The sequence below is a fragment of the Pyxicephalus adspersus genome, chromosome 6 (genome assembly GCF_032062135.1).
Source record: "Pyxicephalus adspersus chromosome 6, UCB_Pads_2.0, whole genome shotgun sequence".
Lineage (NCBI taxonomy): Eukaryota > Metazoa > Chordata > Amphibia > Anura > Pyxicephalidae > Pyxicephalus > Pyxicephalus adspersus.
The window spans coordinates 44,349,899-44,375,031 of NC_092863.1; the positions used below are offsets into that span (position 1 = coordinate 44,349,899).

The 25,133-nt window shown below is 39.4% G+C and overlaps 1 protein-coding gene across 7 annotated transcripts; it reads right to left on the reverse strand.

The window, feature by feature from the left end:
- Nucleotides 1-1,885: 1,885 nt before the first annotated feature.
- MSI1 (musashi RNA binding protein 1) lies at nucleotides 1,886-24,428 on the reverse strand. 7 transcript variants are annotated; one of them, XM_072415492.1, is made up of 15 exons: nucleotides 24,281-24,428; nucleotides 23,360-23,400; nucleotides 23,063-23,144; nucleotides 22,890-22,974; nucleotides 18,160-18,201; nucleotides 17,342-17,434; nucleotides 15,940-15,988; nucleotides 12,726-12,808; nucleotides 11,194-11,311; nucleotides 10,089-10,169; nucleotides 9,751-9,807; nucleotides 5,208-5,264; nucleotides 4,718-4,851; nucleotides 4,189-4,250; nucleotides 1,886-3,313 (listed from the first exon to the last, which is right to left on the reverse strand). In XM_072415492.1, exons 1-14 carry the CDS (start codon nucleotides 24,337-24,339, stop codon nucleotides 4,209-4,211), a joined length of 1,023 nt encoding a protein of 340 aa, XP_072271593.1. In that variant the 5' UTR covers nucleotides 24,340-24,428; the 3' UTR covers nucleotides 1,886-3,313; nucleotides 4,189-4,208. The 7 variants fall into 7 exon arrangements, with proteins under 7 accessions (XP_072271593.1, XP_072271592.1, XP_072271595.1 ...); XM_072415491.1 differs by having other exon boundaries at nucleotides 4,718-4,872; XM_072415494.1 differs by lacking the exon at nucleotides 24,281-24,428 and adding an exon at nucleotides 23,819-23,965 and having other exon boundaries at nucleotides 4,718-4,872.
- Nucleotides 24,429-25,133: the final 705 nt, after the last annotated feature.

The following is a 25,133-nucleotide window of genomic DNA, read 5'->3' on the forward strand; positions in this document are numbered from 1 at the left end:
TAGTTGACTAAAAATTGTGTATGTATTCCCCTGAGAATGTTCACACTCGCCATTATGAAACAATTCAGGTTTATTAACATTTTGGATTGGCAGAATTATGAAAGCTGGATGAGAAGGAATGGTGAGAGCATAGGCTGGGGAGGTTGACAGAGAGGTGGTGGTAATTGGCTGATTGCTTAGAGAAGAATGAAAACCTGGTGGCCATCCACAGCAAAGTCCACTATCACTTGTAAGCAGGCCCAGATTTTCCACAAGGACACCTAGACAATGGTCTTGGGTTCCATGGCCACTAGTGGTGGCATTTCCTCTAGCACTAATGGAGCACTTGCTCACTATCATCATGGCCACAATTCTATGTGTGCCCTTCTACCAACAAGTGTAGCTATGTCCTTTCACAGTCCACATTGCTTTGAATACCCTGGTCACACGCCAAGGGCAGACTATATAAGGATGCAGCTGGCTGATGGACTAAATTAATGATCACCAGTGCAGAAAGACGGTGGACATTTTCTTGGAGCCCTTGATATTGTCAAAAGGGGGAAAAAGGCATCTGGTCACCTCCCATCCTAATGTCAACAGGCTCCAGAACCACAGAAAATCCTCAAATTATTGTTGAAGAGCTGAGCTCACCCATAGGTTAGTTGGTCAAGGGAAGAAAAAAACATAAATCCAGCACTGTCTGAAAAGTTATCTTGTTTTTACATATCTCTCAAAATGGTTACTGTTTTTTTTTTAAATGTTGGGATGTGGGTAGAAACTGGAGAACCTAGAGGAGACCCAGGATGAACATACACATCTCATAAGTACAGATCATGTACACCACAAATGGTGTTTAGGAAATCCATTTGTTTGCATTGAAGTCTATTGACTCCAGTCCTTGAGAGCTTTAATAAATTAGTTTCCTAATTAGTGTCCTAGCACAAATTAGAAACTAGGACCCTAGTGGTGTGCCAAGGCCAGAATGCCATGCCATCCAAAACCCTATTACAAGCTTATTGTATAAAAATGGTATATATTGCAGCTTTCTAGTCTTAACATGTGATGGCTGCATTAGCTTTTGCAAGCTAACATCCTTTATTTTGACCTATTGATTGTAATAGTAACAAAATTCAGTCATATGGTGACAATACTCAATGCTTTGTATCTAAAGAGAAGCATGTTGTCATCCTAGGCTGCTCATTTCCGACTTCTGATTTTCCTCTTTTTGTATCTCTATAACATAGCAATACCTTTAGTTCAAAGAGAAAACAAAGCAAGGCTGAACAACCTGTTACATTTGATATCAACAACCCAAGCAGAGTCAAATTAGCTGCCAAATTCTTTTCAGAAATAATCTGTAATGCTGTGTTGCTTTAAAATGTTTAGTCGGTAAAGTTGTGACTACCTAAATTCTTGTTTCAAGTAAAAAATACCCCCTTGTATTGGTGGTCATTATAGAAGTTATTTAGACCACTGTACACTGTTCAAAGAACCCCTAGAAACCTCTGGATGGACAATGGTTGGGAATGGCTACTCTACAATATTGCCCTACATTATAGGGAGGTGGAAGGTGAGCTGATTGACAGTCTATGTGCAAGTAGAATGGGTGCTGTGCTAGAACGCTGACTTTTCCTGACACAGAGACATCAACATACCTTCACCTCATTCACTAAGCTAAAATATTTCTTACTAAGATAACAGCCTGGATTTCTTTAATAAATCAACCCCAATGTATAAAACAAAAAAATATCTATAGGTATACATATGAAGGTTGTGCTCCCATTTGACTATTTAATTTTTGACCATTACAACTTTGATTTTCTTTACACAATCTATACATATTAAAAAAAGAACATTATGTGAAAGGTATGATTTTTTTCTAAAATAAAAACAACAACTCAATGGGTAAAATTCAGCATTTATTTTTTTTTTCTTTTTCATTTTTTTCTTTTTTTTGCTATCTTAAAAAAATTCCAGTTGCAGTAACAAACATTATTGCTTTGAACTTGCAATACAGCATTTTATGCGCTCCTGTTCACAATTAACTCTTTATGTACCATCACACATTTTTCTCTTGGAGGAGACAGTAAATACACATCAGGGATTTGGAATGTTCTTTTTTTCTAACTGTAGGAATGTATCAAAGTGTTTGGGTATCCTTAACAATCCAAAGATTCTACCTGACTGCAAATGTTGTCAGGAATTTATAAATATTAAAGTCTCTTCCAGACTGTTGGGCTCATTTAAGGCAGAGTAAAAGCAATGATGATGTGCAAAGTGCAGTGATGCATACTAACCAATCAAATCTCATTGTTCTCCCAATTTCTAACAGAACAAAAAGAAAATGGTTGTTGACTGGTTTTCATGGGTTACTGTACATCACTTTTTGCCTGGTTAAATCAGCCCACATATGTAATATATGACAACTAAAAGGCTAATGCATTGACAATGCTTAACATCACAGTCATCTTTTTATTTTGCTGGTTTCCAAAAGAAAACCTATGCTATATATGCTTGCCATAAAACACACACCATCCTCCGTGACAGCAAGAAAGGTGGCACTCAAAGAGTTAACTTGTGCCAAGGATGTAGCCGGTGCTCAGCGATCTCCTGCGCTGACAACGCACCAGCTTATTCCAGTGGACAGAACTCAGTTGTAGCAAAAAAAGTCATAAAAAAAACCTGTCAATCCTTTCAGGTTTTAGGAAAATATTGCTAAAGTATGGACCCAAATCGGCAAAGGAGAAGCCGGGGCCAGAAAAACCTGGAGGTGGCAGAACGATCAGCCTGCAATATTTACATATTTTACAGAGGAAAAAAAAGTCAAACCAGTTTTGAGAAAATTAAAATAATTTCTGTTCTACAAATAGTTTTTCATTTAGCAAAATATACATTTGTCTTGTTCTTGTGCATTGTCCACTTCATGTCATAAAAGCCGAAATTTACATAAAAAATATGATTTTTGTTTTCAGTTAAAAATAAATGAAACACATTCCCAGACAGCTGGACCATATAATCCCTTCCCACCCTCCAGCATGTTGTACCGTAATTTCCCCAGCATCCCACCAGAACAAAAATTACCTAGTTATGAAATATGTTTTCCTGACATCTATCATGGAAACACAAGACTAACAATGAGAAAAGGAAAAATAATGACAAACAAGGAAAAAAGAGAGAAAAAAATAACATGAAATAAATAAAATGTTCTGGGGTGAAAGGAAAAATTATGCAGGAGGCACCAGTTACTCTGCATGAACACAAGGTGGCGTGTGGCCATTTGATAATCTGAGAGGAGAGGGACAGTCACAGGCATGAAGAGCTTCCAATCTGAAACCTGTGGAGGGATTTATAAAGTCACATTAATAATATATTTTCATGCCAATTCAGAGCATTGATAAAAACCCACCCAGTACTGGTCTGCCACATCTTACCCATGTTTCGCCTAAACCTAGAGGCTTGATCTTTCAGAAATCTATTTTCTGGCTGTTGGAGTTGTGCTAAATTCAGACTTGCAGTGAGGTTGTGGTTACAACTTCCTCATGCCAGCGAGCGGCTGGCTTGGGGATCATGCTACAAGTAGCTTCTACCCGTGGCAGCTCCAAGGAGAATGGATAAGGGAGGCAAAGAGCGGCTCGATACTGGTCACTGACAATACTGCACATGACGGTTCTTTAGGAAACAGTGATGTAGTACAAGTGACCGAGTGACTACAAGCTGATAGCCACCAGGAGCCATTGCAGCATTGCTTGATCCCACTGCAGGTCTGAACCTACCCTCAAGTTACTCTAGAGAATACATATACATAATTCATAAGTAGATTTCTTTATAAATAGATGACCCAACTACTCCTTCATCCGCATGAGCAAGGAGAACGCTGCATACTGTAGCCTCCTCACCAGCAAATTTCCAACCACAGGGCTTTAGGAGGTGAGGGAGTCCTAAAACTAAATTACATTATTGCTCTGATACTACAGTATTAAGGACAATTACCAGCAGTTAAAAATAAGGCACTTTATTTTATATACAGTATTTTCCACTCTCCAAAATGAACTTAAAAAGGTTTATTAGGGGCGGTAGATTCTGTGATAACTGCCAAGGGCCTGTAATAAGTTTTATTTCAGTCCAAAATGGCTAAAGATAACACTTAATGTGTAACTTTCTGTGCAGGTATTGTGCCCTTATGAACTTAGATTACATGCTCCTACTTACCTTCACTGTGACCTATAAATTCAGTGATATCCATTAGTAAAAGCCGTGGCAATCAAAGGTCCCTGAAAAACAAATGCTTACATTAAAAAATCTACAAAAACTTTCAAAACTGCAGTACTGTAACATGTTAAAAAACTATACAGGTGTAAACACAATACAATTTTATTCTTGGTTCTGACAGATCATTTAAATGTCAGAACCCCAGATGAAGAGGTAGTTGGTTCTATGAGCAATAGTATATGAGTAGCATGTCCAGGGTACACTGAACAGTGGTGTGTTTTTTGGGTAAAATGGCCTCTTCGAATTATTTTACAGGAACATTTAGACTCTTGGATATGTCAGATTTGGCTACATGCTTAGATAGTCACATTTGTAAGACATGAGGGCACTGGATTTCGAGAAGCATCAGACATCTATGGGCTTGTCATGTCAATATAATTAAAAAGCCTTGACATAAAGGAGAATTGTTTATATGATTTTATGTTCTTGCCAGTTATCTATATTCACATTTCAAATCACATTCACTTACCCCAAGGCTATGTCCAAAGCCAGTGCTAGGTGCTGGACTTGCTGCACTGATGTAGCTGCTGACTGCCGATTCTTGATTGGCTGCACCATATAGTTCCGCCATTGGCCCCGGGCTGCTAGTTCCCAGAAAACCCCCTGTGCGGGTTGGAGTGGAGCCTTGTTTACAAAGTAAAAAAGTAGATCTTACAGAGAGCCCCCTACACTCTGCCCCCTCCTCCCACAACTCTGTTTACATTCCCCCCCCCCCCCCCAGAAACTACTAAATCATAATTCTTGTAATACATTTTTTTTATATTTGCACACTTTTTAGAACAGAGACCCTTTTATACAAATTTCCTAAACCATAATTGAAGCAGAAGCTGTGAGTCACTTTTATAAAAGATGATTATTTATGTATACAGTTCTGCTGGTACCCAAAGGAGCCCTTGTTCTAATACAGCAATACTAAACTAATGAATTTGTCACTAGCGTGTCTTTAATAGGCTGGTTACCTCTCACCACGGCTGCTGCTGCTGCTGCCACTGGTCCATATGCAGTCAGTGGGATGGCTGAAAAACAAGAGAAAACTGCATTTAGAACATAGCAAGAGCATAGGGCTAGATTAGAGATTCAGCACATCTTTAGGAAAAGGGAAATGTCTACACAAAATCATGCAAAAAAAAAAAAATTTGGAAAACTATTGGAGGGTACTCTATGAATGAACAACACAGGCATGCAGTGAAAATACAGCACACATAAACAATTTACCTACAAAAAGATTACAGTTCCTCAAGGTTTGCATGAAGGTTTGCAGTCTGATGAATTACTGTAAATTACTATGTGGATTATGTAATCGTTAGGTGAACATAAAACCTTCATCATTGTTTTTTTTTTTCAAACAGCATTCATTTAACCCCCTAAGGGGTGTTCCCGAGTGTGACTCGGGGCCGGAAAAATTGCAAAAAGCGGTAATCCCGAGTCACACTCGGGGTACCTTTGGGGGTCCCCCTTACCTGATCCCCGCGGTCCAGCGGCGATCGCAGGATGCCGCTGCGATGGCGGGGCACTTCTCCGTCGGGGGGCGTGGCCGGGCGGGAAATTTAAAAGCAGATTACGGAGTAATCTGCTTTTAAAGCCTGCCCGGGGGTCCCCGCCACCCCGCTGCACGCATCTGCATGTAGATGCGATCACCAATGGTAAATCCAGAGGGTGATGCCAGCGGAGATTTCCCGCTGGCAGCACCCCCTGGATCTACTCCTGCTCGCATCTCCCGGAGGCTGATCTCCGGGTGATGCGAGCAGGACAGTGAGCAGCGGGGACATCATCCACTACTCCCGGAGACTGATCAGCCTCCGGGAGTAGGGGATGTCCCCGCTGCTCACTCTCCTGCTCGTATCTCCCGGAGGCTGATCTCCGGGTGCGGCGAGCAGGAGGGTGAGCAGCGTGGACATCATCCCCCACTCCCAGAGGCTGCCTCCGGGAGTGGGGGATGATGTCCCCGCTGCTCACTCTCCTGCTCGCATCACCCGGAGATCAGCCTCCGGGAGATGCGAGCAGGGGAATGAAGTAGGGCGGGGACATCCCCACTGCATCACCTGGCAAGATGTGTGACATCTTCCGGATGATGCGGTGGAGTGATGGATTCTGGGGGCGGGAAATTTAAAAGCAGATTACTATGTAATCTGCTTTTAAATTTTTTTTTTAAAGTAAAAACACATCAAAACATATAATAAAAGTATAAATACATATTGTAGTGCACCAAGCATCATTGCCCAGTGCCCTGATTTACATTTTGCACGCTATTAGCCCTGACCTTTTAATGACTTTTTAATCACTTCCTGAATTGAAGTAAATTTTTTTTTCTAAAATCTGCATATAATTTATATTATTATTTATCAATAATATTGCACCCTTGTTTGGAAAATTTCAGAAGGAAATTTTTGATAAAATTTTTTTTTTGGATAAATTACATTGTTTTGGGCTAATATTTCATTATTTTTTATAATAATGATTTATAATTATGTATTATTTTATAAATTATGATTCTAATATAATAAATAAATATAATAATTATACCCGGGAGTTAATCCTAAGAATTACAGGCCCACAATATAAACAAAAATTTCTACGCAAAAAAAATAGGATCACTTTTTGCATCAAAAAATGACAGAATTAGAACGCTAGGGGGGTTAAACAGCAGGTCATCGATGTGTGCTTTGGCTTACAGCACATTGTACTAAGTGTTTTGATGATACATAAACCTATTCACCTTTCCTAGGTTCCCCTGTTGCTTCTCTCCCTGGGTAGTTCCAGAAATAAAGCAGAATTTGACTCTCCTCTCTGCTCTCATGTGACAGCACCGGTACTTGGTAAATGGACCAGCGCTGTCACATAAAGACCAACTTGGGAGGCTTACTGAACAAAGTAGGAGGGGAACAAATGAAAGGTAAGTATGTGATGCTGGGGAGGGTGGCAGTAAAGTAAATCTGGTGCTTTGCCATGCATGGGAATAGCACAGATTTACTTAATTCTTTTGTAAAAAAAAAAAAAAACTACTGTTTTTTGGTAGGTGTGAAATGACCAGAAGTGTGACATTCACTGCAACCTGACTGCAAAATGCTGTACACCAATGATCCATTTTTAAAACTGTCACTGTACACTGCTGGGTTGTGATGTCTGCAGTTACTCTTGGATAGAAGTGACAATTTTCACTGCATCTTCGAGGACAAGCATCTCAGCTACTGGAAAACCACACTGAAGTCTATTCATAGGCAGGGAATCTGACATTCACTGAAACAATTCCTAGTGAAGAATCTTCAAGGTCCATTCACCACAATGGAAAGTGTTGGTGAATGTTATATTCAAAGCTTTATAAAATAGACTCCAATGTGTGGATTTACATTGGGGCTGCTATAATCCAGCCTGCTTTAACACACAGAAAAAGGCATAAATTGCATCAGATGTCAAACATGTGTGCAGTATGGAATCCTAAAAAATAATCAATAAATATTTTTTAGGGCTTACACACAGCAGCTGCTGAACATTTAAATAAAATCAGTTTTATTAAAGTTCTCCAGGAGTGAAGAAGATAGACTATCATGGCAGAAACAGAGTGATCCAGCAAATGTTTTCAATATGTTTTCAATCCAGGGCCAGATCCATTCCACGTTTCCTGAACCACCCATGTTCACCCATGATAGTCTATCTTCTCTAGTCTTAGACAGCTTTAATAAATCAGGCCCATGTTTCTAAATACCATTCGTAGGTTTAGTATGCACATAATGAATTGATGAATAACTATGAGTTTGTAACTTGTTGAAAAGCTCTTGGTGGTGCTATGAATATTGCAACCAAGAACCTCACATCATAACACTGAATTCATTTTTCAACTTTTTTTTTTTTTTTTTTAATGATGGATTATCATTACAGTTATCTGCATAAACACATAAAGGCTACATCCAAGCACAATCTGAGCAATGTTGGAGTAAGAGTAGTAATTCACAATCAAACTGCTAACTTTCAGTAACTCAGGAAGTAAGTTACTTAAAATTTATTAAGTTTATTGTTGGGGTTTACATACTTTTAAGGAGTACTCCATTCACCCACTTTGATAGAACCAGTATAAGGCAAGTTTTGTTTAAAAGTTTTCCATATACCCTGCAGTGTTGTCTCCAGAAATTATTTTCAGCCAGGATAGGGAAAGCTGTAACTGGGTGGTCAAAAACTGAACAAGGCAACATGCACCTGTTCTCAGTTGTTGTCTAAGTAACCTCTGTAATTGTGTCAGCTTTCTACCACCCCCTTTACTGTGTCCCAACTTTCTAATGGACCCCCTAGTGTATGCCATTTTACATCACTATTGTATTATGCCCCAGCTGTCCAGTGTTCCATTAATATGACCCACTTTTTTTAGTGTCCCATGTTTTGTAAAGAATGTAATCATAGTAGATCTTATATGCAAACCTACACCCTGGTGCAGCAGGGATTTCCTGCAAGCAACAAATAGTTATTGGTCTTTAGAGCTGCAGCTCAGGGACCCCCATCTCTGTATGATGATAAATAGTGCTGAGCTCCATCTAGAAGGCAAAAGCAAGCTTACAGTGAGAAATGGCAGCCTGTCAATTCTGCTTGCAGAGAATCATGAATAGAAAAGCATAGATATAGCAGAGTTGACCAGGTCTCACTTAAAGCTCATTCTTGTCTTGTACACCAGTGGTCCCCAATCTTTTGAACGTCATGGACCACTAAATTTACGTATAGCGGACCACGCATGCGCGGGGAGCCGTGTGTCACTCAAAGGGTAAAAAACTTTCCCCAGAGTGACATCATGATGCCAGAACCCGCCAGAGACACAACCTGCCCACAGCCCTGAGCCAGCAATTAATATGGGAGACATGGTCCTCGGCTCTGACCGGTGGGCCCCCCAAGGGAGGTCCTTCTCCTGACCCTGCTGGGGGGTGCACCGGCCAGAGCCACAGACCACCAAAATTTTCTCGTAAACTGGACCACAGGTTGGGGACCGCTGTTGTACACAAAGCTCAGCACCATCCCATCCTTCATCTAAAAGAGTGCTCACAGAGCTGCAACAACTTTTTGCTATCATGGGACTGTTCTGAATTACAGTTGTCCATATATAGATGGGCAATATAGATTTTAAGGCAATGGTTCAACAATTGACTACAAGATTAAGGGGCCAGAATGTTACTGATGCATGGCATAAGAGGGACGTTCAACCAATGACGGTTTGCTCAAACAAATGTCACCAAGATTCTTACAGTAGATATAATGAAAAAATGTATATATACAATCTGACAGATTCTCAATCAGTAAACCATAAATCACACCAACAATAAAGAATGTTTGCCCTGGTACTTTGTATTTCCAACACACATGTACAGAATTTTTCATAGCAGACAATCCTTCTTCTGAGAGCCCAGCAGTGATGTGGCAGATGCAGTCCCTCCACATTACCCACAGAGCATGGTTGCCACCAGCTCTTATTCTGCTCATCTTGTTCTCCTCAGCTTTGAGGTTTAGTAAATTAATGGGACTGACCTGTGAGTTCTGGGAGAACGGGGGTGCCCGGGAGTGGGGTTCTCTCTACACGAAATTCTAAAACGAAATGTGAAACAGCTTAGGAGTGGCTAGATGTCCAACCTACAGATGTGACTGGCAGCGAGTATGGAATAACTGCCACTAAAATCCAAATCAATATATAGTATTGTTTACAAACCCATTGCACGCATGGAAAGAGACTGAGAAGAGCAGAGAAGTTTTTAGGCTAATCTGCCTTTATGTTTATAACACCCCCAAGTTGCATCCCCACCACGGGAAAAAAGAGCATGCACATACAAATCTAAACATTGTTTTATAATAGTGAACAAATGAATTACCTGGGAACTGGTAAGTATACCCAGGCGCTATCCCTGTGTAGCTGCGACTGGCATATGTGGCTGCTTGGAAACCGGGATATCCTGGGAAAATACAAAAAAACAATCATTATAATAGGAAAACAGAAACCAAATCTAGAAGAACATTTTATACAATACTTTAAATATTGCAGATACACGTTTTTCCTTCAATCATTTACATCTTGGAATTGTAGGTTGGCCTAGATAAAAAATGTTACCTAATCTACAAAGCCCCAGGATACTTAAAAAAAAGGCCCATATGTCTTGCATTCCTATTGTATAGTAGTGTACAATGTCCTCTGGATTCCCCAACAACTATGTAATTGAAAGGACTACCTAAAGAACAGATGTTTAGTCAGACAGGCATTTACATTACACATCTATTGATAAATCAAAAAGAGTCTTTATAATCAGTGTGCAGTGTGTGTGGTCTGATTTACTCCCTGGGGGACCGGTAGACAACAGGGGGCCGCACAGCATTGAGTACTACAGATCACTACACTTATGTAGGCCATGGTATAGGATAGAAAAGCATCCTTCTAGCAGTTTACTGTACAGACTGAATGATGCCAGAAAAACACTTTTGATTCATCAGACTTTGATTTAAAGCAAAATGTTTTTTTAGCAAGACAGTAAATTCTCTTTAATAATGGCCTCATTTATTTTTTTTTACTAATATGCATACACTCTGCAAGTTATTGTAAATAGGTGTTATATATACAAACTATTTTATCATTTAGATTTCAAACATAGAAGCAATAAACATAACTATTGTTGTGTTCCATGTAAAGATTTGTAATCTCTCTCTAGGCAAACGATATCAGGGTACATGGACAAAATCACTACTGTGATTACATCAGTCAGACACAAATATTCATTCAATCTACAATGACAGGTGTATGTGTCACTAGGAAAGATTCAGAGACTGTATATGGAATAGGAATATATGAATCCCTCATCTATTCTATAAAAACGAATACACTTAAGAAAATCTTTTCGGTGTAATAACAATTTATGACCAGCTGGTGGACTCCTAGCTTTACAATGAAAAGACTACTACTCCAATCTATCTATAATCTATAATTACCTAGCATGCCGATGCCAAGCATGAAAGCGTCCATTCCGTATGGCATGACTCTGGAGCGGCCACGTACAGAACCTGTTGGAGACATCACCTCTTTGGGTTGTGCCTTCTTACATTCAACCTAAAAAAAGGAAATCATATTCAGTCAAATAGTTACATTAGGAGAGCACCCTTAAGAGCTTATGGTTGGATTGAGATGGCTGAAACATGTAACTGAACACATCTGCTTTGCCAACAAATAGTATCAGTTCCGATGCTTTTGTGGCTTAAATCCTCCAACTTTCTTTCATTAAGTGTCACAAATTCTACACAAAATCGAAGAGGTTCTCCACCAAATACAACAAAAGTTCAATGGGTCCTGGAAGATTGCCAGTCAACACTTTAAACTGTCTGGTGAAAATCAAGCACTATTCACAGATTGCATCCACCTAACTACCTCTTTGTGGAGTTGTCCTTTAAAAGATTCACCACCTACTATAAAATAAATTATTTCAGCTGCTCGGAACAGTTTCTAAACCATAAAGGTCAGTCAGTGAAAATACTACAGTGGAATTCGAACAGTGTTTCAGCAGCATTCACATGTTCAAAAGAGACAGGACATTACACAATCAAATCTAGAACAGTAACCCCCATTGGCATAAAGAACAATATGCTAACAAATGGAAATCCAATTATTTTATAAAGAAAAAAAAATCTTAAAGAGATGTCCTCTACAGTCTCGGATAAAACAAGTAATTTAAATGCTTGCTTTTCCATAAACATGTTTATTCACTTGAAATGTACATTTTAACCTGCTGGCACGTTTGATCACTTCAGGAAAGAGAGTTCTGTAACACAGCCCCCCTCTACCTTGCATAGCCCTTTCCTTTTCTAGGAATTACTCTGCATATTGACCTTTATACATAACGTTTTATGTAGATGCTGGGGATAAACCAATGAGGAACACTAATGTCACTTCTTGCTGTCTGTACCCTGCTGGGGAGATTTCTCTTACAGGAAATTCCCACCTTAGGCAGTACTCTCCAGAAAATTTCTCCCCATAGAAGGGTTTTGCCTACTCTCATGTCAATTCTCAAAAGCAAGAATTACAGCATTTGTCTCTGTGATGATGACCAGAAAAAATAAAGGGATAGATCGAACAAGCAGGGCACAAAAAGGAATAAAAATTAAGAAGTGGGTCTAATCCTTTCCCAGTCAAACCAAAAGCTGCTCCTTTCACCCACACAGAAAGCCAACTCCAGAGGTCTGATTGCACTCCAGCTCGATTCATTGGGCCTGATTAAAGTTCTCCAGGACAGGAGAGGATACACTTTCATCAGTGAAGCTGGGTAATCCAGTAAACCCGGAATGGATTTATTTGTTTGCTATTTGCTAGCAAATGTTTTGAATCCTGCACCAAATCCATTCCAGGTTTGCTGGATCACCCAGCTTCACTTATGAAAGTGTATCTTCTCCAGTCTTGGGGAGCTTTATTAAATCAGACCCAATGGGTCCAGCTTAAAAGCTCATAACTTTTTTGAATTTGTTTTGCTTACCATCTTATTGTTGATCTCATGGAAGTGGATCTCACAGACCTTTTCCACAATATCTTCTCCTTCGAATGTAACAAAGCCAAACCCTGAAATTATAAAGATGAAAAGTGACACTCAGCCACACTAATTTTACATTTTAAAACTAGTTATATACCGAAGACAGCAAGTATTGAACAAGTAAATCTAAGCACTGCAACTCAGTTAAATAAAAAAATCAATTTAATATATTCCAATTTATATCCTGTATGTTTTATATTAAGGACATCAGTGGAAGGACAGTTGAAGCATATTCGTTTACTCCCTCTGATTCCTATACCACCAATAACTTTCAAACTTGCAAGTCTGGTTTAAATCTGATTGGTGTCTGCCAGAATAAAGTTATAGAAAGTTAAGAATTTTTTTTTTTAACTTTGAGAGATATTTGAGAGATATTGAGAGATATTTCACCACCATAGTTCTACCATATCGCTATCATATTACAATTAGAATGTGTTGGGGATAATAGCAATGCTTGAATAAGAAAGTAGTAGGCAGGTAACCCATGTTCCCAGTTTGCATATATAGAATGCGTTTCAATATTAGTAATTGTAGACACTAATATACAGGAACAAAATCTAAATTAAAGCAAAAGTTTATGATAGACAAGACAGTAGATTCAATTAAGTCCCAATGTGTGAAGATATGATTTAGCATTTTTAGGATTATTTACAAATTTGCCTAAAAAGGGCTATCAATCCATACATCAAGAGTCGTAGTAAAAGCTCTTTCAGTGATCACCATGTTCAGGAACCTTCAAGCAACATGACACCTGATCGCAGGGCTACAATTTGCTGTCTTGTGTCATGAGAGCCACCTAAGCTAGTAACAGTGTACAGCCTCAGAGTTCCTTCCCAATGTGACTCAATAAGGTCCCCGAGGGACCAAAGAGTCATCCTGTAGTTGGTAAATAACCCATAAATAATATCTGGCATTGTCACCTTATTCATTGCCAGCACTGGTTTGGGTGATTATGCTCATTGCCTGTCTGTAAACTGTCCTCAAATCTCGTCTTAGTTCAAATATTATTAAACCTACTGTATAATGAAAAAAATACAATTTTAAGAACAACAGAACTGTAGCATAGGATAACTCATATCCATAAGTGAACAGTCCAAATACCTTTAGTAAATCTTTGAGTTCTCATTTTTTAGGAATTGGAACCTACACTGTACACATTACTACTCGTGCATTTTTCCATCAGTGCCTAGAAATCTTCTTGTGTTGTCATGTAACCAATATGAAAAATGCAACATCTATATTAACATGTCACTCACTGCACAGACTATGAACAACAGTTATCTCTATTACTTCCTCCCTTCAATTGCCTTTGGGGCTATTCATTTCAGAGACTTCCCATTGACAGCGATTGAATAAAAACTAGGTATGGAGCATGTTTGGGTAGGATAATCTGATTTCACAAAACCCAAGGGCATGCTAAAGGCAAAGATACACTTGTGTGAACATACTAAATGGGATGAGTTTGGGGAACCTAAAACTGTGTCTTCAAATGTATTTCCAATGAGTTTAAACTCCTCTTCACTAAGACTACATACACACGTCAGATAATTTTAGTGCAATTATCGCTTCAGGGCAAGTATCAGACGAGAATCTGACGTACAGCGGCCGTCGGACGTACGATTGCAATACAAGTGAGGGGGGGAGAACACAATGGGGTGCCGCTTGCTCATTCTCCCCCTCCCCTCTCCATAGAGCAGATTGGCGCTGTATGTACAGCACTCATTCATGTATCTTTCAGTCTTTTTTTTTTGTGAAAGATTCCTTCCAGCAACAAAAATCTACCCAGCCTTAGTCTTGCTGCACATATAATTGATTAATTGATAATGAGAGTATAGTGAAAGGAGAGCTGAGCAAACTCACATAAAAACACAACAACAGAGGATTTATCACAGATTTCATAATATATTCATTTGAATCTCTATATGGCGTTAGCACGTTATACATTTTATTTTAATTCTATATATTTTTGTTGATGCTCAGTTCTGCTTTGTGCTCTGGGGGTAGCTCTGGTCTGTGTCCATCTCTACCAAAACAAATTTACATCAGTTATACATGTATGTGTGTTGCCTTCTATCTGTATCATGAAGAATCCCTTCCATCCTGCACTTCCTTTGTATAGGAAAGTGTATGTATATGTATACATACCAGGTGTACTGTAAAATTCATATATTTATTGATAATTCTATTCCACTAAGTCAAAGCTAAAAAAATCCTTTCTATTTAATAGGTAAAATTTAATCTTTCGCACTCTAGATTCCACCCAGCAGGTGGAGCCCTCAGCTAGTTTTATAAGTTTTCTTGTGCCATTCTTATCTGCATTGCTTATAAAGCCTGTTGTTTACTGATAACAATAACTGAACTGCACATTTACATAGGTGAATTGATCAGCGCAGTGACTCATTCCCCTACAACCCCCTTTGCTTGCCTGTTAAAACAGAGCCTTTAGAAATGTCAATCAGAGAGTGTCTGAAAGTAAACAGATCCTGCTGTGCCCTGTCTCTCTTTAAAAAACTCAATGTGGTCCGTCAATTCTGGGTCAGGGATGCTCTCTGTAAATAACATGTATTTGTAAAGTATGAGACTTCACATAAATAAATTAAAAAGATCTATAAAAAATGTGTATTTTTTTGTGTTGCTACATCTTTAAAATGATCCATTCCATGACCCATTCTAGACATTGCTCCCTCCACTCCAGAACTCAGCACCGACATTTTTACTGCACAGTATATTTAAAAGTTTTGATCTGAAATTCTACAGAAAAACAGATCTAATCAATGTAACATTTCAGCGCTGTGTCTCCAGGTAGATAAATATCACCCGGATAAAATGGGTCAGGTTGACGTGTCTGTACGCCATATATAATTGTGTGCTGTGAAAGTCACACAAGTGAGTCACTTATGAAGAACAGCTGCGGGGAGCAGAGGGAGGATGGACAGGTATTCTGTATCAGGAAGGGAGAGAACAATGGAGCTGTGTCCAGATCTGCAGCTACACTCCGCACTGACCACATGCTGAACACTCATCACCAGAAACTTGCATTTTTACACACACAAAACCCTCCGCAAAGAGGATTATCAAATCACACAAAGCAGATCTGTAAAGCCACATTTCTGTGAAATAACTGAAAGCACTGACTGTGACACACACACACCATACCAACCTCGGTGCCTGTTTGTTGTTTTATCAAACATTAGCATGGCATCATCAACCTGTAATGAAGATTCAGAGAGAAAACAATCAGTCCGACAATTTTTTAAACCAAAGAACACAACATCCTAATTTGTGACGATGCTGAATATACAAAAACTTTTTGTATACAAGTACTTTTAGCTACAATGACAAGTGGAAGATGTAGGGGAAAAGAGTGCAGGAAAACAGGAGGGGGTGTGTACCACCGCACAGAGTAAAGAATAGGCCTGCAGAGGAAAAAAAGAAAAAGGGGGCCACATAGTGACTCCAGATTGAAGGGGGGGGGGGGGGAAGCATTGAAATGCAGGAGGTACGGAGGGATCATGGGGGAGAAAGTATAAGTGCAAGGGGAATGTGGCCAATATAGGACGCTCTGTGTGTCCTGCTAGTTTCAGGCTGTAAGATCTGTGAGATATTTATTTACTCATCAGGTCAAACAGTTTCTTGCCTTTCAAACAAAACGGTTTGGTTCTCTGGAGATTGAGGGCTGTGGGAGCCCTGTCCTGTTACTATGACTGCAGCTTAGTATGTCCTGAGCCGCAGGGGAGAGGGAAAGAGGCAAAAGCTTTTGTGTGCAACTGAAAAGATGGGGGGAGGGGTGAGGGCCCCACCAGATATCAGGGGGAGAGAGTGTGAAACACAAGTGAAGGACAGAGTGCTAGGAAGGGAGAAACAAAGGAGAAAACTGCTAAAACAAAAAAAAAGTAAATAGATGAAATCATCACTAAACAAGTAAAAGTATTCATTTGTGCTTTATTTTCTGTGCATGACTGTGCAGGTGACCTGCCATCCACAGAGGGTTTCTGCAACCCAGTGCGCTTAGGTCATCTACGCACAGCGCATAAATCCTCCCCCCACCCTGTATACTGTGCTAGATAATCTGCTGCCGATGGGAGAGAAATCCGAGGCATCCAGAGATCTCTCCAACCTCCTAATTAAATGGGGATCTAATCACCTTATAGCAAGCCTTGTTCGTCAATGTCTGTCATGGGTTTATGACGTGCTGGGTCATCCTCAGGTGTTACGGATAAGAATAAGGAAGGCGGTAGGGTTGGGGGCTCTCTGTCATACTTTGTAATAATCTGATTATCAATGTTGCAAATCTTCAAAGCAAATACACCACCATAATAAAAAAGCTAAAAGATTTATTATTCTTGTAGTCAAGCAATCCCCCACCTCCAGTCTACTTTTGAATCCTTCCCACGTGTTGACCAGTGAGGTGAGAATGTTTTAGCGGCTGTCATGGAGATCCCGCAGGTCCCCAGCAATCTAAGTCTGGAGCTTACATGTAAAGTCGCTGGTGAGCACACTCCATAAACTATTATTACCGAGCTCAGAACTATATCACTTTATCACCAAAACCACACACTCACCTTTCCAAACTGCTCAAAATATTGTTTTACATCCTCGACGGTTGTATTCACAGACAATCCGCCCACAAAAATCTTCTTTGTCCTGGTCACCATCTGTAATAATTAGGAGTAATCAGGTGACAAGACTGACCGGGAGACTAGAAGCACACAAGAACACAGGTGTTGTTCCTGCACATGACGTGAGGGATTATATATTTCTTTTTTTTTGTGTTGTTTCACCAGGAGGCTGTGTAGTGTGTAAAAAGGTATTATGCTGATGCTAGCAGGGCAGAGAAGTAAGTACTGTAAGAGATTTTACAAAGGCATAGTTGAAATGAAACCATCTGACAAAAGCAATCACAGCAATAAATAAAATGAGCCTTGGTTTGAGGGTCTCCCAGCTGCCCCTAATTACCCTGGCGCTAAGCTTCCTGGCTCTGACACCAAGATACCGTCTGTCAACAAACTACTTAAGGGAATTAACCCAATTCTGCCAGTGTTTGCAGGACCCAATTCTGATCCACCTGCTAGTTACTGGACTTAAGCCGATTGCTTTCCAATAGTTACATCTCCCTCCCATCTCTTCTCCCTGCTGCTTTAACTGCTTGGCACCACCACTACCTCTAATAGAATGTGTGCGGGAATACTTCTGGGGAATCATGTTTGATCGCTTTACAAACAACAATTAAACTAGACAAGGGGAACCTGTAGCTCTCTAAAAGTGGCAATCAAATTAAGTAAAAGGAATGGTGGGACTTGTAGTTCATCAACTACAATATATACAAGTTCCTCTGCTGGATTGATTTGCAGGCTTAAAGGACATTTTAAACGTAACTTACCTTGGGTTGAGCTCTGCGAGGAAATGCTACTTTTGGATCAATCTGAAATAAATCAATATTGCAAATGTTTTACCTTTTGTGGATAGATGTGAGAATAATACAATGAACAAAGAGTTCTACACAAAAAAACTACATCCTAATAAACTGTATATTAAGAGACTAAATCATAAATCTAATGATTATTGCAAAGATTTGCAGGTAGAACAAAACATAAAAAAAATGAACCCTAAAACTAAAGACTCAAACTTTGTTCCTGGAACTTTACACCAAAAAGAGCGCCTTGAAAGGCCACAGTATCTATTAAAAATCCTAAAAGTCACAGATTTCAACTTGTAAAACCAAGCTAATATTAACGCACAACTATTATTAAAGTATTAAAAACACTGAAATCAACAGCGTGCATTGAATAGTATATAAAAAAACAACCCTTAGAATTAAAATTATAGCAAATGAGTATTACATGCAAAGAGCTAAAAAAGTGTTAACCAAAAATCTCAGTTTTCTAAGCAGATTTGATTCCAATAGGGTAATATTCTGATTGGGAAACATTCTCCGTTCCCCTAGCTTTTATACCTTGTAAACTGGAATATCAGGAGTATATAATAATAAAATAATAAAATAGTGCAGCAAATGACTAATGTAAACGTAATATTATAAAAAGAATTCAATTTAAAAATCCTGCAAACACTCATGATATATTAGACTAGAACATTAGAAAAGTTATGATAAAATACACTCATTTATTACAACGTTTGGCAAAGACAAAAGGGCCGCTTTATACTTTATAATATGTTCTCTATTTGTATTGATGTGAAGTGTTACTAATAGCATTATACATATCACTGAACTTCTGTTGGAACAGCGTTTTACCACAAACATTACATTAGGAACTAGACTTATGGAGAAGATACGTAAGTTTTGACAAGGCCCTTCTCTTCAGACACACATCAATGACTGATCCTATATCATTGTAGCTGCACAATATTGACTTGAAAAGTTACCATGACAACTGTAAACATTGGCTGGAGGAGTACCACTCATTTCACAATTTATTTCTCCAAAAAAGCAATCCAGGTATATGGAAGCCCAGTCAGAGCCGTAATGCCCAATGCAATTAACGAGTATCCACGTATCTGAATACATTTATTCTAGCGCCAAAACTGCATAGCACACTTCATACAACTGCGAATGCACAAAAAATTAATATTTTATAAAATTGATGCAGGGAGGAATTCCTGGCCAATTCTGATTGCCCCCAGTCCTAGGCCAAAGCAGATAAAGTCATCTTATTGAAATTTAATAACTTTTTCTACACTGTCACTTTTTATGTCAAAACATATTTGTCACAATTGAAATCCCCCTATCGCAGGCAGTGATTGCTCATTCAAACAACCCTGCCCAGAGAAGTTCAGGGAATTGTAACCCCGACTAGTTCTTGGATGATAGGATTTTTGTCTACGGGACGTGAGGCCCGCTGGTATGACAGAAGCACACAGGGGTCAGATTTGGCAGAGTAAGCGGCCCTCACAGAGCAGACATAAACCAGGGAATGTTTGTGCTCCTGGGCATCAAGGGAGAGAAATCAAAACAGAAGATAGAATATCCCAACAATACCCCTTTGTCATGACATTCCTTTGTGCTATTTCAGCAAAGGCCAGGAAGATGCTATTAACTGAGAAAACTGCAGCTCTGGGCAGGAGGGAATGCACCAATTTCACATCACTAAACAGAAGTCACTATTGTTACAGGTAAATGGCACAGACACCTGTAGCATTCAGTAGCCGAGCAAAAGGACAGACCTAGAGACAGACAGAAGAAGAATGCGTTGTAGAATAGAACATGTTATTTATTTCCAGCCTTTATTCCCAAATGGGTACAGTTACACCAAAGTGTACTTCACACAATGGCAGTAAGTTGACAATGGCCAACTATAGACTTTGCACTCAACTAACACTTCACGCCTTTATACCATAAAATTTTAAAAAATGATCTTTTAATGGTCCATATTCACTAAACAAGTAAATATTTGACAGTCCCTACCAGGTGACAAGTTCACATTGCTAAGGCTGAAAGTTGCTTCTTTTTCATTTTGCTTTACTTGTCTATTGTTACATTTTTTTCCACGTTTTTTTCCACATTATAACTTTTTTTTTTAACTAGTATACTTTATTCATTAAAAACAATGATTATCAAACATTTTCGTGCCTACCAACTTTTTTTACACAGTCTATAAAATCTTGAACTTGCACAACTTAATTAACACTTTAGCCCTGCAGCAAACTATTTGCGATAGAAACGCATTTACTAACAAAAGAAGTGTATGCGAAACAATCGCCAAAAGCAACTCATGTTCATTTCAAACAAAGATTCCCCCCTAAACTCCCAAGATCTATTAACATAACCTTCTATCCCTCCATCTTCAGTTAAATTATAATGAAGACTCTACAGTGGATCCCTTCTGCTTTCATCTGCTCTTTGTATCAAACACACACTTGTCCCCTCCCAGGCAACAAAAGAAACTTCCCATCCGAGAAGCAGGGGACAGCAGCATGTGCAGCAGTGCTCCCCTCCCCCTGTGTCTGCAGAGACATAGTCCCCAGAGCATAGCACACTGATAAACAAGAGTCCACCAACTGGGACACACTGCACTCAATGCAAGGACTTCACCACCTTGCTTTATTATACATCAGTGCTCAGCATTGCCAAAGAAAATAACAATACAGCAATACAATTTACAAAAAAATGCAACTTTACTATTCATTTTATATTACTTTGGGGATTTAGAGATTGTTCCCAGAGATTCTTTAAATAAAAGTAAAAAAGGAAGATCATGTGACACTATAATTGTGACCATGATTAGGGGGCATGCAAAGATCACCTGTACAAGAAGCTGTAACACACATACAGGTATAACATACACATGTAGAAAATATTCACTCCCAAGAAAAAGGATACTGGAAAGCCTCAAGGGAAAAAGACTAAGCTTGGTGACAACCTGACAAAGCTAATCCTAACACCTGAAATGTTTTGTACAAATTGTGCTGTAATGGCCTCTTTTTCCAGTTTTATAGCAAATTGAATATAATTGCCAATAATGTTGGCTGTTTAATTTTGTTATCTGTAGCACTTACATGTGTTTATATTCTGTAATACACACACAGATGTCCTTTCTAGTTGAATTATCTTTAAAAAGGGTTCCCGAGATAAAACACCTTAACAAGTCATTTATTTAAGTTTCTTACTGATCCTGATTTAATTCTTACTGATGTATTAAAAACAGTAGGCTCAAAGCAACCAATCAGAAGCTAGAAAAATGACAGCTGATGTATAATTGGATGGTATAGGGAACTCCTCCTCTTTTTTTAAACATATATCAGTATTCATAGGATTTATTATAGGTATGTAAAATAAATTGCATTCAGTACTTTTAGTAATATTCTTCTGTTTGTTAAATAAAAGCATATTTTAGATACAGTACGTAGTTTAGATTTAGTACATACGTACTTGTATGTTATATTTAGTTCACTTACAGGTTTGTTACTAATTCAACTTACTAAGGAAATTAAAAATTAAACCAATGACAGGTTACATCTGAAGTTTTCAGAAGTAACAATTTTAACATGATATGAACAAATCCAACCATATATAAAAAATGTATCTATTACTTTTTTAAATGGGTGAATATCTTCTTGGCTGATCCTTTCACACTTATTACATAGCAAATGATATCGGGCTGCCCAGAAGGTAATATAGGCAATGTGGTTTAGAAATTTGCGAATGCTGATATCTTTCTCCGATGTGATGATGTGAAATTACATATGAACCCAACCCATCAGTGAAAAAAATCATTAATTAAACCATCACCATTCACCGATTGCATTTATGTTGTATCCTTTTGGAAAGTTCATTGATATAGTAGAAACTTAAATTTTTTCTGTACCTGTTGCTGCTTTACTTTGCTTATATATATCATATGAAATAAAACATGCAGATACTAAAGAAAGAAATCACAAGCTAGCAAAAGTCGCTTCTAATAAAATCATTTTGTCTAGAAAAAAAAAGAACAATATCATAAGGCAAACACACAAACATACACGTCTTAGGAGGAAAAAATGATAAATAAATAACTAAAAAGCTAACAGACATTAATGGATATGTGACAAAAAAGCATTTGTACAAACTGACGACCTTCTAACATCTGGTCTCCAGTAATCAACACAGCGGTCTATCTAGATTCTGTTTAGTAAACTAAAGTGTGGCGTCACTAATGGGAATGACAAAACCTATACAACACAGTATCATACCTGCTTTCCCCCACATGCTGTCTAAATTGCTTGCCTGCTAAATAAAAAAGATACTTTACTTTTCAAACACATCACGAGCATGTCCGCATAATCTACAGCAGTTGACATCACAGGGCCTCTATCGCCGTGGCTCACCTCTAATACTCGCACTGCGTGCACATTACGTACACTTGGTTAAAAGAATCAAAATCAGAAATGACCATCAAACCTAAGATGGTCACATTCATGGAACGTCGGGACAGCTGGTTTGCTTTGGTTGTCGACCCTAACTTCAATATTTAGATTTAAAACTTTGACGATCTTCATAATATGCAAAGTTTAACAATCATGAACATTTGAAAAAATATATATAAATTTTAAGTTTTTATGTCAAACATACATTAGCTAACAGATTTTTGATGAGCAGTAAAAAGATGAGTATCATACCGTCTTAGAGTCAAGTTCGTGCCTGGATTGGGCCAAAACTTTGTCTACTCCGGCCTGGTCCATGAACGTGACAAACCCAAAGCCCCTGGTGAAGAGCGGACAAGAAAAGTAAGACCGATGATCTGGGACAAGCAATTTGAAGGAACTGCAAGATAATTTATATCAAAGCTTACCTGGATCTTTTGGTCAATGGATCTCTCATAACAAGACACTCCTTGACGTCTCCGAATTGACTGAAATACTCCCGCAGGCCCTCTAGAAACATAAGAACAGCCTATCACAACCAAGCGTGGCAGACAGATCCCAGAATGCAATAGAAAATCCAATCGCATCATGTCCAAGCAGAAGGAGAGAGAAAGAGATGGATGGAGGATGCACAAACGGAGGGGAATAAAGAGAGAAAAGGGTGGAGAACATGGAAATGAGATACATGGCTTCCTACCAAGCATCTCCACCATCATTGTGCTCACCTTGTGTTGTCTGCCAACTCAGTCCCCCGATGAACATTTTACTGCAAGGAAATGTACAAAAATCAGGAAAGACTAAACAAAAGCCACGTGCTCGGTATCATGAATGTATAATCAATATATAAATATAATATGAATATGTACTGGAAGGTCATCAAACAATATCAGCATAAGGTAACTTTCAACAACAGCTAAAATATTGAGTTGAAGAAAATAAAAAAGTTGTATGTATACGCCATCAGCCGTATTCCAATTTAATGGAGGGATATGGGAATTAAATGTTTATAAGAAACGCCAAGGCAATTTATCTTTTTAGGATCTATTCAATTTCAGTTTATTGCCACAGCAATGTCATCCATCTGGTGGTAAGGAAGTGGCGGCTGGCAAGATTTATAGTGGGGGGTTATTGAGCAGAGCGGGGACAAAACTTAAGAAAGAAGGAGTGAATAGTTTATGGCTGACCCTGTGTCCCTTCCATCCGCATTTTGTATTGATGATAATATAATAAGCCGATGGTCCGGTATATTGCACGGTGGTAGTGATCATAGGATGACACCCAGCATATTATATAAATATAATAGAGGACAGATTGTGCAGGGTGTGGGGTGACCTGATTGTACACAAGGGCAGTGTTCAGGTCCCATCAATGGCAATGAAAGTTTGCTCGCCCTGGACCTCCCAGCCTCATCTCTCTCACTTTTCCATCACTCATCTCAGTAGAGGTTACTGTGAGTTCCCCGGTTCCCCGCCCCCCTCCGGTACACCTCCTAATAACGAGGCCCCCTTTAAACTTGGAGGCTTGGGTGACTCGCAGCACCGTGCCCAGGTACCTCCCCATCTCATGCCCTTGTGAAGCCCATCATGGCATAAAAGAACATGGAGGGAAGGTGGAACATGGCAGACGTGCAAAATGGAGTGTCTTACCAAGGATCGTGCGCAGAGTCCGGGGGCGACAGTCCGGGCTGGGGCGCTTCTGTCTCCATTCGGTCTCTGGCGGCTCCTGAGAACGGAGGCAGCTCCCGGGACAAGAGGATGGAAGGGGGCGTGTTCTCCCCGCCTGCTGCCGCCGCGACACGCCCACACTGGGAGAGAACCTACTGATCATCCGAAGACCTCACCGTGGCTAAACCCCGCCCCTTACCCTGGAGCCCGCCCTGACACCTGCCCCCACCCCCTCCCCTACTGAGCCAGCTTGCCACTGACTGTCCCTAAAGCCACTGGAAATGCAGTGGGGGTGGGGAGGACATTCCACCCGGACCTGCATATAAAGCAATTACTGTGAATCATAATGGCTATAAAAAGATGCTTCTTGTTGTGGGTAACATTCACACCGCGATCAGCAAATGTAATCAGAAGGAGGAATAACAAATATATTGTATATATATAAATGACATCACCTATGGAGGCTCAGATCATACAGAAATGAAAGTCATAGCAGGAAAATAAAAAAACAACTGGGTACCATGGGGCTCCTGGGCACACATGTCCGTTTGGGGGTCAAAGCATTAATGGTGTGATGGCAAACAAGGTACCAGCCTGACTGGGTGATGTCCATATAGAGATATATAGCGCCAACATATTATGCAGCGCTGTACATTAAATAGGGGTACAAGTGACAGAGGAGGAGAGGACCCTGCCTGAAGAGCTTACAATCACTGCAAAGTGTCAGGAAAAGGTAAAGTCAGCATTGCTTCATCTATGTCACATCTGCCTGGGTGGCACGGATCAAGGCATGGGCACCAATGGCATCTTATGGACCACAGACACCAGCGGGCTC